At 48.0% G+C, this 15,484-nt stretch overlaps 1 protein-coding gene across 15 annotated transcripts in view; it reads right to left on the bottom strand.

The window, feature by feature from the left end:
- Positions 1–15,484, bottom strand: part of eda2r (ectodysplasin A2 receptor) — a 239,797-nt gene that overhangs the window by 118,631 nt on the left and 105,682 nt on the right. For 6 of the 15 annotated variants that reach the window (XM_078211859.1, XM_078211855.1, XM_078211861.1 and 3 more), the window contains exon 1: positions 7,487–7,553. The exons of 2 other annotated variants lie outside the window; for them this stretch is intronic. In XM_078211859.1, coding sequence (XP_078067985.1) covers positions 7,487–7,492 — 6 coding nt within the window. In that variant the 5' untranslated portion in view covers positions 7,493–7,553. Of the gene's footprint in view, positions 1–4,891; positions 5,103–6,125; positions 6,283–7,486; positions 7,557–15,484 lie in introns of those variants that run through there. 7 more of the 15 variants (XM_078211862.1, XM_078211870.1, XM_078211863.1 and 4 more) reach the window with 5 other exon arrangements.

Genomic DNA, 15,484 nt, shown 5'->3' with positions numbered 1-15,484 from the left:
CACACTGCAGTCGACTCTTAAAGTCTTCAGAATAACTTTGGATGGGAAATGAATATTATCGTTTGAGAGTTGCTCGCATCCCAAGAATAGATTTTCAGAGAGATCCGGTTCTATTAGTCAGTGCCGTCCTGGTGATGTCATTGACCAGTCTGACCTGCAATTTAGGATCAGTGTCACCCGGCCCCTAGTCCCACTGTAACTTTGACACAACCACGAATGAAGGACAAGGGATCTGTAATTCCCTGCATCAGGGCTTTCCACTGACAAAGATCAGAATGTACAGAGTTGGGGGGAATAACTCTGCCAGGAGCGCAAGACTGGCTCTTAGGAATTTTAAAAGGGATTGATAAAGTAAATATAGACCAAATGTTTCCTCTTATGAGGCAATCTCAAACAAGAAGATGCAGGTATAGGTTTCAAGGCAGTAGATTTAAAACATCTGGAAGCAATGTTATCAAATGAAGATTTCAGATATTCATATCAGATTCTTCTAAACATTTTATAAACCTATTTTTATTAAAAAGCACATCATTTCAATCAGATGTATATGGCAGCATCACAATCAAGCAATATCGTATTTTACTAATATCCCTGTGGTATACTGTGAAACAGGTCTCTGAATGTGTGTGCGGGGAGAGGGGGATTTAATTAACCTAAAGATAGTTGGACTACAGGGTTAAAAACATCGCAAGTGGGTAGGTGTTAAAAGAATCATTTTGAAATGGAGATGAGCAAAGCTAAGATGGGACACCGGCGGGGAGGGGGGAGGGGGGTGGTGGATTCTCCCAGCTTGTTGCACTGCTCTGGGCCGAGAGCCATCGATGGATGCCGTTTCGCGGGCTTCCGTCTGGGCGCCACGCCTTCCGCGAGTCTCTTAGCCCACAATTCCTGCCATAATCAGATCCACGCTGGAAATCGGCGCGGAGCTGATCACAATATGGAAATGAGCCTTTCCATGTCATTATTGATCCCAAGAGTGAAGTCTCCATGCCCACTAGCGTCTCCCCTCCCCCACCCCCCGCCAACAGTGTTTCCCTCCAGCAGGATTTACAACTGCTCCCCACTAACAGGGAAGAGGTGACTGGCCTCGCTGGAGTGAAGAGAGGCCATTGAGGCCTCCCCAGGGAGTCAGGGCTAAGGGGAGTGCTCCTTGGGCAGTGCCAGCCTGGCACCCGGTACTGCCCAATGGGCAAACAGGTAATGTCCAATGGGCACCTCGCCACTGCCCATTGGGCATTGGGTAGTGCCAAGAGGGTGGGGCCAGCGAGGTGGGGCCTATTGGGGGGTAAAGGCCTGTTGGGGGGGCCAATTGGTTGAAGTGGGGGGGGGGGGTCCCACATTCACTCTGGGAATCACAGGCAGAGGGAGGGAAGAGGAGATCGGGGCTGACCATCTGGGTAGGGGGCTTCTCTGCTGCCAGGGGGGTTGGGGCTGCTGATGGGGGGGGAGGGGACACCTGGGGGGTGATCGGGACTGCTGATGGGGGGGGCCATGCGGGACTGCCAGGGAGGACCATGGGAGATCGAAGCTAGCTGGTGGGTGTTTGGGGGGGGAGGGGGGGGGGCGGGGTGGTCGGAGAGATCAGGGCGAGCCGGGGAGCAAATCGGCGCTGGTCCAGAGAGGTCTGGGAAGCCGGCGATCAGGAGGTGGGGGGGGTTGGGGGGGTTGGGGGGGGTCGGTAGACCAGTGATGGGGGGGGTCGCAGCCAGCGATTGGGAGCCGGCAATGCGGGGCCATTGCGCATGCACCAGTTTTGGCGCTGACAGATGGGCACATGCGCAGTGGCCCGCTCAGCACTATGCTGTCAGCCTCTCAGGCAGGAATGTTTTGAGGGAGAATCCCAGCCCAGTAAGCAGCATGATTGGAGATTTGCATGAGAAGATAAGGGGGTGAATTGAAGTTTAGCTATTGTATTTCAAAAGGAAACTTTACAACTGGCAAAAACCATAAATGAGTAACGCAAAATATGAAGTTTATTTTTATCCAAAAGCGGTCGTCATAAGAACAACATGAAAGATTTTTATATTCTAGGAATTTCCAAAGAAGTTTAACAACAATAGATTTCAACATGAAAGAGATAAAAAAAACGTACTTAAAGAGATAGGATAGCTGTCCAGATAGGAGTGGCCATGTTATCCTGAAGAATGTGCTGTACTTCGAGAAAGCTAAAGAAGAAACAAAATGGGTCCTAGCCATCCTCACAGAGAGTTTTATCAGGAAGGTTTTGATACAAGTCTTAGATTCCCATTATCAAGGGAGAGAGAGAAGCCATGTGAAATATTTCTTGCATAGCAACAGTGAATGTTTTCTGTTAATCCTGAATTGTGAAAGGGAGGTGGTGGCATAGTGGCATTGTCAGTGGACTAGTAATCCAAAGACCTAGGCTAATGCCCTGGGGACCAGGGTTCGAACCCCACCACAGCAGATGGTGAAACTCAAATTCAATAAAAATCTGGAATTAAGAGTCTACTGATGACCATGAAACCATCGTTGATTGTTGTAAAAGCCCATCTGGTTCACTAATGTCCTTTACGGAAAGAAATCTGCCATCCTTACCTGGTCTGGGCTACATGTGACTCCAGAACCACAGCAATGTGGTTGACTCCGAAATGCCCTCTGAAATGGCCAAGCAAGCCACTCAGTTCAAGGGCTATAAGGAATGGGCAACAAATGCTGGATCAGCCAGCGGCGCTCACACCCCATGAGTTAATCAGAAAAAATCCTGCTGGGAATTTTTTAGGATAAATATTTACAGGGACTATTGTCTGGAAAAGGGTGTTTAGCTCCAGCTTAACTAGGCAGAAATCTTTTGGGAAGTATTTGTAGAACCACCTTTAATTGTTTAAATGTGATCTTATGTGTTTAAGTTTTCATTTTCTGTTAATAAACATTTCAATTTAACATTTAAAATCTCCAAAAGTGGCTTTGTAATTGTTCGGACTTCAGAACACACACCTCCTCATAATAAAATACAAATTGCAAATTGTTGTGATAGCTTGTTCAGGTTTCCCTTTGGGATTTGGGCAGTTATCACTTGCCACATTATAACAATCACTCACAGAAATATTCAGTTCTAGGTTGTTCTGGCAACCTCGCAGGTGCTTTTAAACTTTCTCCCCAACTTCCTCCTCCTTTGTCTCTCCCTTTGGTTTCCTATTCCTTGCATTTCGTTTCCATGTTGTTATTCCAGTGATCGGAAATTGAGAAACTGCACCTTCACCTTATCAACAGGTAGAATAAGTAACCATGGGCAGGACCTTACCAGCTCACCACGTCCATCAAAGTAGTGTGACGATTCAGCGTGAGAGGCCAAAACCTCAATTCGTGCCCCGCTGGGATGGGGGTGGGGGGAGGGTGGGGGAGGGGACACTTGCGATCATGCAGGGGTTGGGTCCAGAGGGGGTCATGACTGGGGAGGGTGGGAGGGGCATGTTGGCGTCTGCCAGGGTACTCACTGGAAAGGCTCTGATGCCCCAATGTCGGTGACACATGTTGGTGTGGGGATAACAATACTACCGATTAACGTTTTGGTGACTTTTTTCCCTGGAGTGTAGGGGGCTGAGGGGTGACCTTATAGCGATCTATAAAATAGTGAGGGGCATCGATAAGGTAGATAGTCAACATCTTTTCCCAAAGGTAGGGGAGTCTAAAACTAAAGGGCATAGGTTTAAGGTGAGAGGGGAGAGATACAAAAGGGTCCAGAGGGGCAATTTTTTCACACAGAGGGTGGTGAGTGTCTGGAACAAGCTGCCAGAGGTAGTAGGAGAGGCGGGTACAATTTTGTCTTTTAAAAAGCATTTAGATAGTTACATGGGTAAGATGGGTATAAAGGGGTACGGGTTAAACGCAGGCAATTGAGACTAGCTTAGTGCTAAAAACTGGGCAGCATGGACAAGTTGGGCCAAAGGGCTGGTTTCCATGCTGTAAACCTCTATGACTCTATAAATGGGGGGCGGGGGGGGGGGGGGGGGTGTCCGATGTCCATGAAGGTTCTGGGAAGAGGTCTGCCAATTTAACGGCAGGTCATGGTGCCCTGTGTAATGGCGCCCGACTGCTCTGAAGCTGGCTTCACTGGCATATTTATGTTCTGCCGCACCCCCCTTCAACTCCCTCACCACCCACCCACACCCCCGCCCCCCTGCCCCCTGTACTGGAGCAAAACCCCCAGCTGTAAAAAACTGACAGAGTGCTGGAAGATTGCAGTGCCGAGCTCGCCGAAAATACCGGCCTGGAGCACGCCTGTTTTCTCACCCTTATGACACTTCGAAATCTTTGAAGAAAATTCCAGCCCCCTGTGTCTTTACCTACGACTCTCACCAGCTTTTACAGATGCACCATAGTAAGCATTCTTTCTGGTTGTATCACAGCTTGGTATGGCTCCTGCTCTGCCAAACACCGCAAGAAACCACAAAAGGTCATGAATGTAGCCCAATCCATCACGCAAACCAGCCTCCCATCCATTGACTCTGTCTACACTTCCCGCTCAGGAAAGCAGCCAGCATAATTAAGGACCCCCACGCACCCCGGACATTCTCTCTTCCACCTTATTCCATTGGGAAAAAGATACAAAAGTCTGAGGCCACGTACCAACCGACTCAAGAACAGCTTCTTCCCTGCTGCTGTCAGACCTTTGAATGGACCCACCTTGCATTAAGTTGATCTTTCTCTCCACCCTAGCTATGACTGTCACACTACATTCTGCACTCTCTCGTTTCCTTCTCTATGAACGGTATGCTTTGTCTGTATAGCGTGCAAGATACAATACTTTTCACTGTATACTGATACATGTGACAATAATAATAAATCAAATCAAATCAGAAAATAGTGATGAAAGGACTTCTCCTTTAGTAGAAGATTCACAGTCCCGGCATGGATTGACTCAAAACCTGACCTGGAATCCTGTGCAGTCAACATGCAGGTCCTCTTTATCATGTGCGCTACATCACACCAATCATTTGAGTCCATGATAAAATATCAATGTACAAATCAGCACTATCTGATTGTACAGACGGGGAATCAGATTTATGAAATAACTGATGCTGGATTTTTTTTTGCAGACTCAAATCTTGTATGTAAAATTCTGAGATACAGTTTGTGCACACACAAGGCAGACATCCAAACTATTTGACATTCACCGCGCATCTGTACATACTGTACTGAGACGAAGAATTTACTGAGTTCTCCAGACTTTGGCCTCTCAGCGTTGACTCGGCAATCTGACATCAGTCGCTTTGGCACTCAATGTTTAGGTGAATGTCACAGACTAAAGTTAGACTGTCGAGCCTCACCCTTTGTGTACCGATTCGATTCTGGATCTTCAACACTTTGTCAAATAATGAGAAATATTTCTTTCTTCTGAGTTCCTACCTCGTCCAATTTGCTTTCTCTTAGGCTAGCATACAAATGTTTGAAGTTCCGCGGCAACGTTTTGCAATCTCACCTGTAAGGAATATTTGAACCACTGCGTCCCGGTCCAGTCCACAGTCCTAATGGAAGAAAAATTCCCCGGTGGATGGAAGGGTTCAATTTGGAAGGAGTTAGGTTCAGTTTCTACCCAGTTCCCCGGTGTGATTTTGTTTCTCCTTCTGGAGATGAGAGATGTTGGAGCCGAGGAAATGAAGGCTTCCCTCTTTTCCCACAGTTATAACCATCAACCACTCCTGGTTCAGAAGCTGAGAGGAATACACCTATCCCAGTGCCTGATCAAACACTCCCAAGTCTAATTATATCCAAAGTGTGGCTCTCGCTACACTGTTCCAACAAAAACTAGATATCTCAATGCAGCGTTGCTTCATGTTAACACACTCCATGGTAGAAATTAGACTTGGCAAAGATGAAAAACAGGCAGTACTGCTCAGTTATGCCTGTTAAGAAACTACAAAGGGTCGTGAGCATAGCCCAGTCCATCACGCAAACCAGCCTCCCATCCTTTGACTCCGTCCACACTTCCCACCGCCTCGGAAAAGCAGCCAGCATAATTAAGGACCCAGTGCACCCCCGACAAACTCTCTTCCACCTTGGGAAAAGATACAGAAGACTGAGGTCATGTACCAACCGACTCTAGAACAGCTTCTTCCCTGCTGCCATCAGACTTCTGAATGGCTCTGTCTTTCTCTTCGCCCTACCTGTAACTGTGGCACTATATTCTGCACTCTCTCCTTTCCTTCTTCCCTATGCACTCAATGAACGGTATGTTTTGTCTGTATTGTGCGCAAGAAACAATATTTTTCACTGTATCCCAATACATGTGATAATAAATCAAAGCAAATGCACTCCATCAGGTATTCAAGCACGACAAGCAACTGATGTGATATCATCCAGGCCCTAATAACATTCTGCCTGAAAAAGATATCCTCAAGCTTCTAGCCCCTCCTATTTTATCTGACAATGGGAATTCCATACTCACCAACCAGTGGAAACAAAGGCATGAGGTGGTGATTTTATGAGAAAAATTCTACGTGTCCAGCTAGTGTGAAAATGGGAGAGTTCCTGATCTGCTTCTTGGGCGAGTCTTTATTCCGAATCCCATGGACTTAGACTATGAAAAAATGGGCTAGAGCGTTTCCAGCCACCAGAGGCAGTGGACGGAGCTTAAATCACCAGCCAGCTTGCTCTAGCAGCAGAGGAAGCTATTTACAACTGCTCTCCACTAACGGGGAACAGGCGGACTGACCCCGCCGGAGAGAAGAGAAGCCATTGAGGACCCCCCAGGAGGTCAGGGGGGTGTGTCTTGGGCAGTGCCAGCCTGGCACACTGGCACTGCCCAAGGGACAAATGGGAACTGCCTAAGGGGCATCTTGACACTGCCCATCAGACACCGGGCAGTGACAAGGGAGCAAGGCCAGAGGGGACGGCGGGGCCTACTGGGGACAGGGCCTATTGGGGGAGCAATCGGTGGGGTGGGGATCCTGCTGCCACTTTGCATTGGGATCACTGGGAGAGGGAGGGAGTGAGGGCGATTGGAGGTGGTCATCTGGGTGGGGTGGGGGGGGGATGTGGGACTGTCGTGGAGGAGAGATCAGGGCTGACTGGAGGTGGGGGGAGGAGACATCAGAGCTGGTCATCAGCATTGGGGGGTTGGGGTCAGGACTGTCCTGGGGGAGGGATTGGGATATTTATCCAATTCCTTTTTTTGAAAGCTATTTTGAATCTGTATCCTGGAGCCCCTCTGGCTGCACAATCCAATTTCTCAATACAGATGGCATCAAAACATTTCTCCTCATGGAACCTCTCATTCCCTATGGTAAGAAGTCTCACAACATCAGATCAAAGTCCAACAGGTTTTTTGGTATCACGCACTTTTGGAGTGCTGCTCCTTCATCAGGTGAGTGGGGCCTATGGATTCTTCAGCTAATGGAAGAAGTTCCTATTTATTTATTCTATCTAAGCCCTTGAGAACTCTAACTCTCCAGATGGAGGGAAACAAGGAGCCGTAACTTCCTGGGAGTGGCAATCAGCAGAGATTTGTCACTCCATACCCACTTACCTGCATTAAAATTCCAAGGCACCTTTCTTGCCTCACCCCTGACTCGGACTGGGTGGGATTAAATCCAAAGTGAAGCACATCCTTGACTCAAGAGTCGCAGTGTAAAAGGAGTAGAGGAAAGGAGGACACACCCTCTTGCAACACGAGCTGCCAAAAGGCAGGAAAGTTTAAAGATCCCATTGAAAGGGAGAGGATGTAGGAGTAGGGGTTCCAATGTCAGTGGATCAAGAAATTGGTGGGATGAATCTGGACATGTTGCGGGAGGGGGTGGGGGGAAGTCAGACATTGATGGGGGGAGTTGATGGGGTGGCACGGTGACACAGTGGTTAGCACTGCTGCTAGCACTGCTGCCTCACAGCGCCAGGGACCCAGGTTCAATTCCTGCCTCGGGCAACTGTCTGTGTGGAGTTCACACGTTCTCCCCGTGTCTGTGTGAACTTCCTTCAGTTTCCTCCCACAGTCCAAAGATGTTCAAGTTAGGTTGATTGGCCATGATAAATTTACCCTCGTGTCAAGGGGATTAGCAGAGTAAATACGTGGGGTTATGAGAATAGGGCCTGGGTGGGATTGTGGTTGGTGCAGACTCGATGGGCCGAATGTATTGTAGGAATTCTATGATTCTATGAGTCAGAAATGGGGAGGGGGGAGTTGGATATCGGGGAGGAATCAGACATGGGGGCTGAAACAAAAGAAAACAATAAAAATTCCTGAAGGGAAAAGGCCATGAATTGGTAGGGCAGGTACAGCACAGTAAAGAGGCAGAATATGGATCTTTCGAAAGTGTCCCATCAAGCATTCAACCAAGTTTCTCCTCTTCCTAAGGCACAGCACGAGTGCCTTCCCTGTTTTGTCAGTTGCTGATAAAGTTTGGCCCACGCTCAAGCTGAATTTACGGTTTAGGCTCGCCAGTGGACCTTGACATTAGAAAAGGTTATCAGAAGTGACATGTGGTATCCAGTATTAGAATCCTTTTCACATACTTTGCCTTAATCTCCAACCTCACTTGCAGCTTTCCAACTTTTGCAAGTAAAGCACTGGACATTAATGACAAATAGGATAATTTAAGTCTCTCTGATTATGTTCATAAACCTCAATAAGGGTGACTACGAGGGCATGGAAGCAGACGTGGCTAATGTGATCTTGCAAATTAGGTTAAGGGACAAGTCATTAGAGTTGCAGTGGCGGGATTTTATGGCCTCGCTCCAGCAAGACTGAAGATCCCCGCCTGAGGTCATCGGAGATTTCCGTTGTCAGACACTCGCCCACGCCAATTCTGTGGCGGGTGAGGTGGTCAAGCTCCAGCTGCAACGGCAAAATTTTAAGGGGATATTTCAAGAATACACGGAATAGTTCTGTTCCAATGAGTAAGTCCAAGGGATGGACCCACCACCCACGGTGAGCTAGAAAGCGTAAAGATAGTAACAAACTTAAGGAAAAGAACATCATTGTGCAAAGAAGATTGGACAGAAGAGAAGGAACAGCAAAGGATGAATAAAAGGTTAATAAGGAGGGAAAAATTACAGTACAAGAGAAACCAGCCAGAAATATAAAAATAGGTAGTGAGAGTTTTTATAAATATTTAAATAAGAAATGAGTTAACAAAGCGAGTATTTGGGGCAGCGAGGGGCGGCACGGTGGCACAGTGGTTAGCACTGCTGCCTCCCAGAGCCAGGGACATGGGCACAATTCCGGCCTCAGGTCACTGTCTGTGTGGAGTCTGCACGTTCTCCCCGTGTCCGCGTGGGTTTCCTCCGGGTGCTCCGGTTTCCTCTCACAGTCTGAAGACGTGCGGGTTAGGTGGATTGGCCGTGCTGAATTGCCCCTTAATGTCAGAGGGATTGGGAGGGTAAATACGTGGGGTTACGGGGATAGCACAGGACCTGGGTGGGATTGTTGTTAGTGTAGAATCAATGGGCCAAATGGCTTCCTTCTGCACTGTAGATTCTGTGATTCGTCGCAGGGAAAGTGATTCTGGATGTTTCCTCCTGTGGGGGAATCTTGGACTAGAGGGGTCACTACTTAAAAATAAGGGGCCATTTATTTAAGATGGAGACGAGGTGAAATTCTTTCACTCGGAGAGTCGTGAGTCTTTGGAACTCTTCCTGAAAAGGTGGTGGAAGCAGATGCTGGAATTCTACAGCCTCACCCGTCACAGGATCAGAGCGGGCGAGGGGAGGCAACGGAAATGTCCGTTTACCGTGGGTGGGAATTTCCGGTCTCGCTCGAGTGAGGCCACAAAATCCCACTTAGGGTCTATGGATATTGAGGCCGAGATGGATAGATTTGAGATAAGCAAAGGGGGTGCTGGGTAAACGGGAGTAGGTGGAGTGCAGATTTCAGGTAACTATCAATCAGGCTGAATGACCTACCCCTTGTTCGTATGTCCATTTGGTCGTAGAATGGCAGTGCAATTTTTCGGTTTGTGGAACATGAACTGGGTTTTTACTGTCCCCACGGTGGTGGGACGTACTATGGGGGTGGGGGGGGGGGGGGTGGGGGGGAGCTGTGGGCAGTCAAAAATCCATTGTCTTTTACGCCAACGGATGATCCCAGCAGCGGGCGGGCAGGGCTGGAAAATCCTGTCCATGGCCTAAGCTTTGCCTCAGCTAGTCACAAGGTACCTGCTAATGTCAGCTAGAATGGTGGCATTTTTGCCTATGGTTCAATTGGGACTCTGCGGTTACACAAAAGTCAATTATGCACTGGATGTTTTGGTTTAGCCCACCCAAATATAAATTTGACCTGACATCATTGGTTGAATAAAATGAGTGAGATAATTCTCCTGAAGGCTGTGGCTCTTGCTGAGGAAGGTTTTACAGGCAACCGGAGCTACTGGTGCCCTACAAACCCCTGAAATGTGCTCCTTACTCCCCCAACATTCAACCCAGGAAACAGACGTACCAGCCGCTAATCTCTACCCATGTTTGGTTCTATTCTAACCAAATTACAAAAGGCAACCTTCTGAAAACTTATATTTTTTCATAATAACCTGCAGAATTTGCTGACAAGCTCTAACCTGACTTGGACCATAAGACATCGGAGCAGAATTAGGCCACTCGGCCCATCGAGTCTGCTCCGCCATTCAATCATGGCTGATGTAACTATAATTTATTTCAGTAATAAGGTCACATGAACAATGTGAAAGACATCAATAAACCAGCAGAGAACCGAGAAGTGGAGGTGATGCCCCCGCACAGGCATTGTATCACCTCTACTTAAATGAAATGGTAACGTCCACTAATGTCGAATTAATCCAAGCTAAAGCAGATCACACAGTAAAGCTCACAGTCCTCTGTCCCCTGTCTTTAATGAGAGTGACTTTTCCACTACCAACATAATGATTCCATGTAATGGCCGTTGCTTCATGTCCCAGCTCAGACTATTCAACCAAATCAGAGTTCAGAGAATCCCTACAGTGCAGAGGGGAGGCCATTCGGCCCATCAAGTCTGCACCAAACACAAGCCCATTTGCCTTAATCCCTATTGACCCTTGCTAGCCCCCCTGACACTAAGGGGCAATTTAGCATGGACAATCAACCTAACCTGCACATCTTACAGACTGTGGGAGGAAACCGGAGCACCCGGAGGAAACCCACACAAACACGGGGAGAATGTGCAGGCTCCACACAGACAGTGACCCAAGCTAGGAATCGAGTGTAACTCAAACAACACTCAACAAGTTCAACACCATCCAGGACAAAGTAATCCCCTTCATTGGCACCTTATTCATCACCTTAAGAATTCACTTTCTCCACCATCGTGCACAGTGTTAGTAGTGTGTACCATCTACAAGCTGCATTGCAGCAACTCATCAAGGTTCCTTCGACAGCATCTTCCAAACCCATGTAGAACGATGATGGACGAGTGAGTGGGTCGCATGAATAGCCCCTCCTTCATCTTAGTGGGCCACAAGATTGAAATTGGACTTGTTGACTAACCATAACCCCATGAATAAGATTGAAAATAGTTAATACCGGGGCCGGCACGGTGGCACAGTTGCTATTACTGCTGCCTCACAGCGCCAGGGAGCCGGGTTTGATTCCCGCTCTGGGTCACTGTCTGTTCTCCCTGTGTACATTCTCCCCGTGTCTGCGTGGGTCTCCTCCGGGTGCTTCGGTTTCCTCCCACAATCCAAAAGAGGTGCTGGTTAGGTGCATTGGCCATGCTAAAATCTCCCTCAGTGTACCCGAACAGGCGCCAGAGTGTGCTGACTAGGGGATTTTCACAGTAACTTCATTGCAGTGTTAATGTAAGCCTGCTTGTGACACTAATAAACTTTAAAAAAATTTCGCAATGAGCCATAGAAAATGTTTAATTATTCTTATAATAATAGAACTATCATCAACTTCAAGTGGCAAAAACTAAAGAAATGTTTCCACTTGATTGAATGCAGGTGAGTGCACGGTTCTGAGTCAGTGTTGTGAACAATCAGCATGTACCTCACTTCACGCGCCCTTGCTGTAAATACGCGCATCTCACTTCAGCCAAATAGGAGAATACAATGCGGACGGAAATCAGCAGAATGCAGCAACCCTGCACGGGGGCAAAGGTCAACAAAATGACTCATGGGCCGCTCTCAGAACCGTGAAGGGCCACATGGGCCACAGATTGCTCACCACTGACCTGAAAGGACAAGGGCAGTATATACATGGTAACACCACCACCTGCAAATTCCCCTCCAAGCCACTCACCACCGTGACTTGGAGGGAAATCACCCGTCCTTCACTCTTACCAGGTCAAACTCCTGGATATCCTTCCCTAACAGCTTTGTGGGTGTCCCTGCACTCCATCAACTGCAGCGATTCAAGAAGGCGGCTCATCATCACCTCCTCAAGGGCACTTAGACATGGGCAATGAATTCTGTAGCCAACACGTAGCCAGCATGGGACGCACACCCCGTGAATCAATAAATTTTATAACATCCAGAAAATAAGGAACAGAATAGAAAAGGCGTGATTTTCCATCAGGTTCGCCTGCTTGTTCACCAGAACCTTTACAGAAGAGACAATGAAGCTGTCATAAAATGGCGACAATGGGTGGGATTTTACAGTCTCGCTCAGATGAGAGCAGAAATTCCCACCTGAGGTCAACGCAGATTTCTGCCGCCGGACCCTCGCCTGCGCCGATTCCGTGGCGAACGAGGTGGTAGAGTTCCGGCCAATGTGTTTCAGGGCATCTTTCTTGGGTATCCCTGGTTCTTCTGCTGGAGCTAAAGCCAATGATCTTCCAGTAGGAGTGGGGATTTAGGTGTAAATAGCAACGGAAATGGGTGGGATTTTCCAGCCACACTCACACCAAGACTGGACAATACCACGCGAGGTCAAAGGGCATTTGAATGGTCCTGTCCCGCCCGCTACAACTCCCTTTTGGAAGGTAAATTATGCCATGCAAGAATGAAATGTTTAAAAGATTTATCTCGACTTTCTTAGTCCATTGTTTCAGTAATAGTATCAACCTACTTATATTAGAGCCGTGAGAATCCATTCCATATTTCTCTCCGCTTAATTTCAAAGGCGAATACTTTGCTTTGAAAATTTCTAAATCAGGGTCCTTTGCCTTTTTTTTTGGTTGAGGACTTGTTTTGATTGGGAAGTAATGAAATCTGCACGTTTTGATATTGCAGTGTTGAAAGACAGGCTGGCTATAAATGGCACAAGAATGCACTTTATTCAATGCAGTTTACAATCATCGTTTTTAAGGACATTGGAAAGATATCTCCCCGTCACTAAGCTGAACTGAAATATTGTGACATAATTCCATGATGATCTAATCGATCCTGAAATCCAATTTTTCCCTTTAATTAACATTGATTAAACAGTGCCTGTCTATCAGAGTCCTAAAGCAGAACAAAGCGCCGCTCTGATTAAAAGCCTCAAGCTCCCCACCATTTAAATTTCCCTTCAATTCCATCTCCTTGCTTTCCTGAAGCCGTTGATTTTTGCTCGGGTATAAATGTCCCTTTTCCATGGTTTAGTGGTAACCCTCTTCCCTCTTGAAGGTTGTGATTATAAACCCCACACCAGAGCCTTGAGGATTAAAGCCATGCTGACGTGTTCAGTGCAGCAGTCGGAGGTATTGGCCGTTAAGGGGGAGGCCGGAGTGTTTCCCGCTGATGTTGCTGCACCTCCCAGGTGGGATTCACCCACCTTTAACATATAAAAACACGCATAATGGGCTGGAAACAGGCCAGCTCACCTCCATCTCGATTGGGGGGCCCCGATCACATGTTCAGAGAGAGGGCCCACCCACCACAGAAGTGGTGACCATGCCCATCCCACCACCACCAACCCCTCAGCAAAGAGAGGCATCCTGCCCCCCATCACTAAGATAACAGGCCACCTCCCCCAAACCATGCAGGTATTAGGATGACCCAACCTCCCCCACCCCTCCTTTGGCACCCCACTCAGGCCCCAACTTGGTGCCGCATGGTGGCACAGTGGTTAGCATTGCTGCCTCACAGCGCCAGAGACCCAAGTTCGATTCCTGGCTCGGGTCACTGTCTGTGCAGAGTTTGCACGTTCTCTCTGTGTCTGTGTGGGTTTCCTCCGGGTGCTCCAGCTTCCTACCACAGTCCGAAAGATGTGCTGGTTAGGTTGATTGGCCATGCTAAATTCTCCCTCAGTGTACCCGAACAGGTGCCAGAGTGTGGCAACTAGGGGATTTTCACAGTAACTTCACTGCAGTGTTAATGTAAGCCTAGTTGTGACACTAATAATTAAATTTAAAGCTTTAAAACCCTTAACCCTCTCGCTCAGGTGCCCCCCTGCCCCCAGGTCCCCCCTCCTCAGCACTGACTCAGTCTCCCCCCCCAAACCTCCCCAAGCACCCTCCTCATACTCCCTCAAGTCAGCCCCTCCTCAGCAGCCTGGCACTGACATCCTGGTCTGGTACATTGGACTCGGTGGGGCGGTGGGTGGGCTGGGGGGGGGGGGGGGGGGGCGGGGGGGGGGGGGGGAGGCGGGGGGTGGGGGGGCGGTCAAGGGCATAAGTGAAGTGCCCATGCTCCCTGCTATTGCTGCTGCCAAAGATCCTGGGCTTGGGTAGGTTTGGGCTGGGGGCAACACATGAACCTGTAGTTCTTATTACCCCACAATTATTAATCCCTTTACATGTAATAGAATCTCTTAAAAATCTTTTTCAAACATTTTTAGAAACAATTACAGATTCCCCAAATATTTTAAAGTAACTTTGAAATCAATAAAAAAAAAATCTGGAATTAAGAATCTACTGATGACCATGAAACCATTGTTGATTGTCGGAAAAACCCATCTGGTCCTTTCGGGAAGGAAATCTGCCATCCTTACCTGGTCTGGCCTACATGTGACTCCAGACCCACAGCAATGTGGTTGATTCTCAAAGAATCATAGAAGGAGGCCATTCGGCCCATCAAGTCTGCACCGACCACAATCCCATCCAGACCCTATCCCCATAACTTCATGCATTGACCCTAGCTCGTCCCCCCGACACTAAGCATAGCCAATCCACCTAACCCGCACATCTTTGGACTGGGAGAAAATTGGAGCACCCAAAGGAAACCCACGCAGACACGGGGAGAAAGTGCAAACTCCACACAGACAATGGTCCAAGCTGGGAATCGAACCCGGGTCCCTGGCGCTGTGAGGCAGCAGTGCTAACCACTGTGCCACCGTGCCGCCCCAAATTGTCCTCCAAGGACAACTAGGGATGGGCAATAAATGCTGAATAGCCAGCGACGCCCATGTCCCACTAATGAATTTTTTAAAACTTCAAATTTTCCTGACTGTTATTGCTTCCGGGTTAAAGGTCTTCACAGACTATACTTTAAAAATACTCTATTGCCTGCAAAGCACTTTGGGAAATCTTCAAGTTGTGAAAGACACTATATAAATACAAGCCATCCTTTCTTTCTCTTGGTTCTTAGGGTGTCTTGCCTAAATAAGGAAGATTAAAAAGGGAGGCGATGGCTTAGTGATATTATCGCTGGACTCTCAATCCAGAAACTGAGCTAATGTTCTGGGG

Source organism: Mustelus asterias, chromosome 4, assembly GCF_964213995.1.
Source record: "Mustelus asterias chromosome 4, sMusAst1.hap1.1, whole genome shotgun sequence".
In the NCBI taxonomy this organism is placed as follows: Eukaryota; Metazoa; Chordata; class Chondrichthyes; order Carcharhiniformes; family Triakidae; genus Mustelus; species Mustelus asterias.
This window is presented reverse-complemented; position numbering and strand designations above follow the sequence as displayed.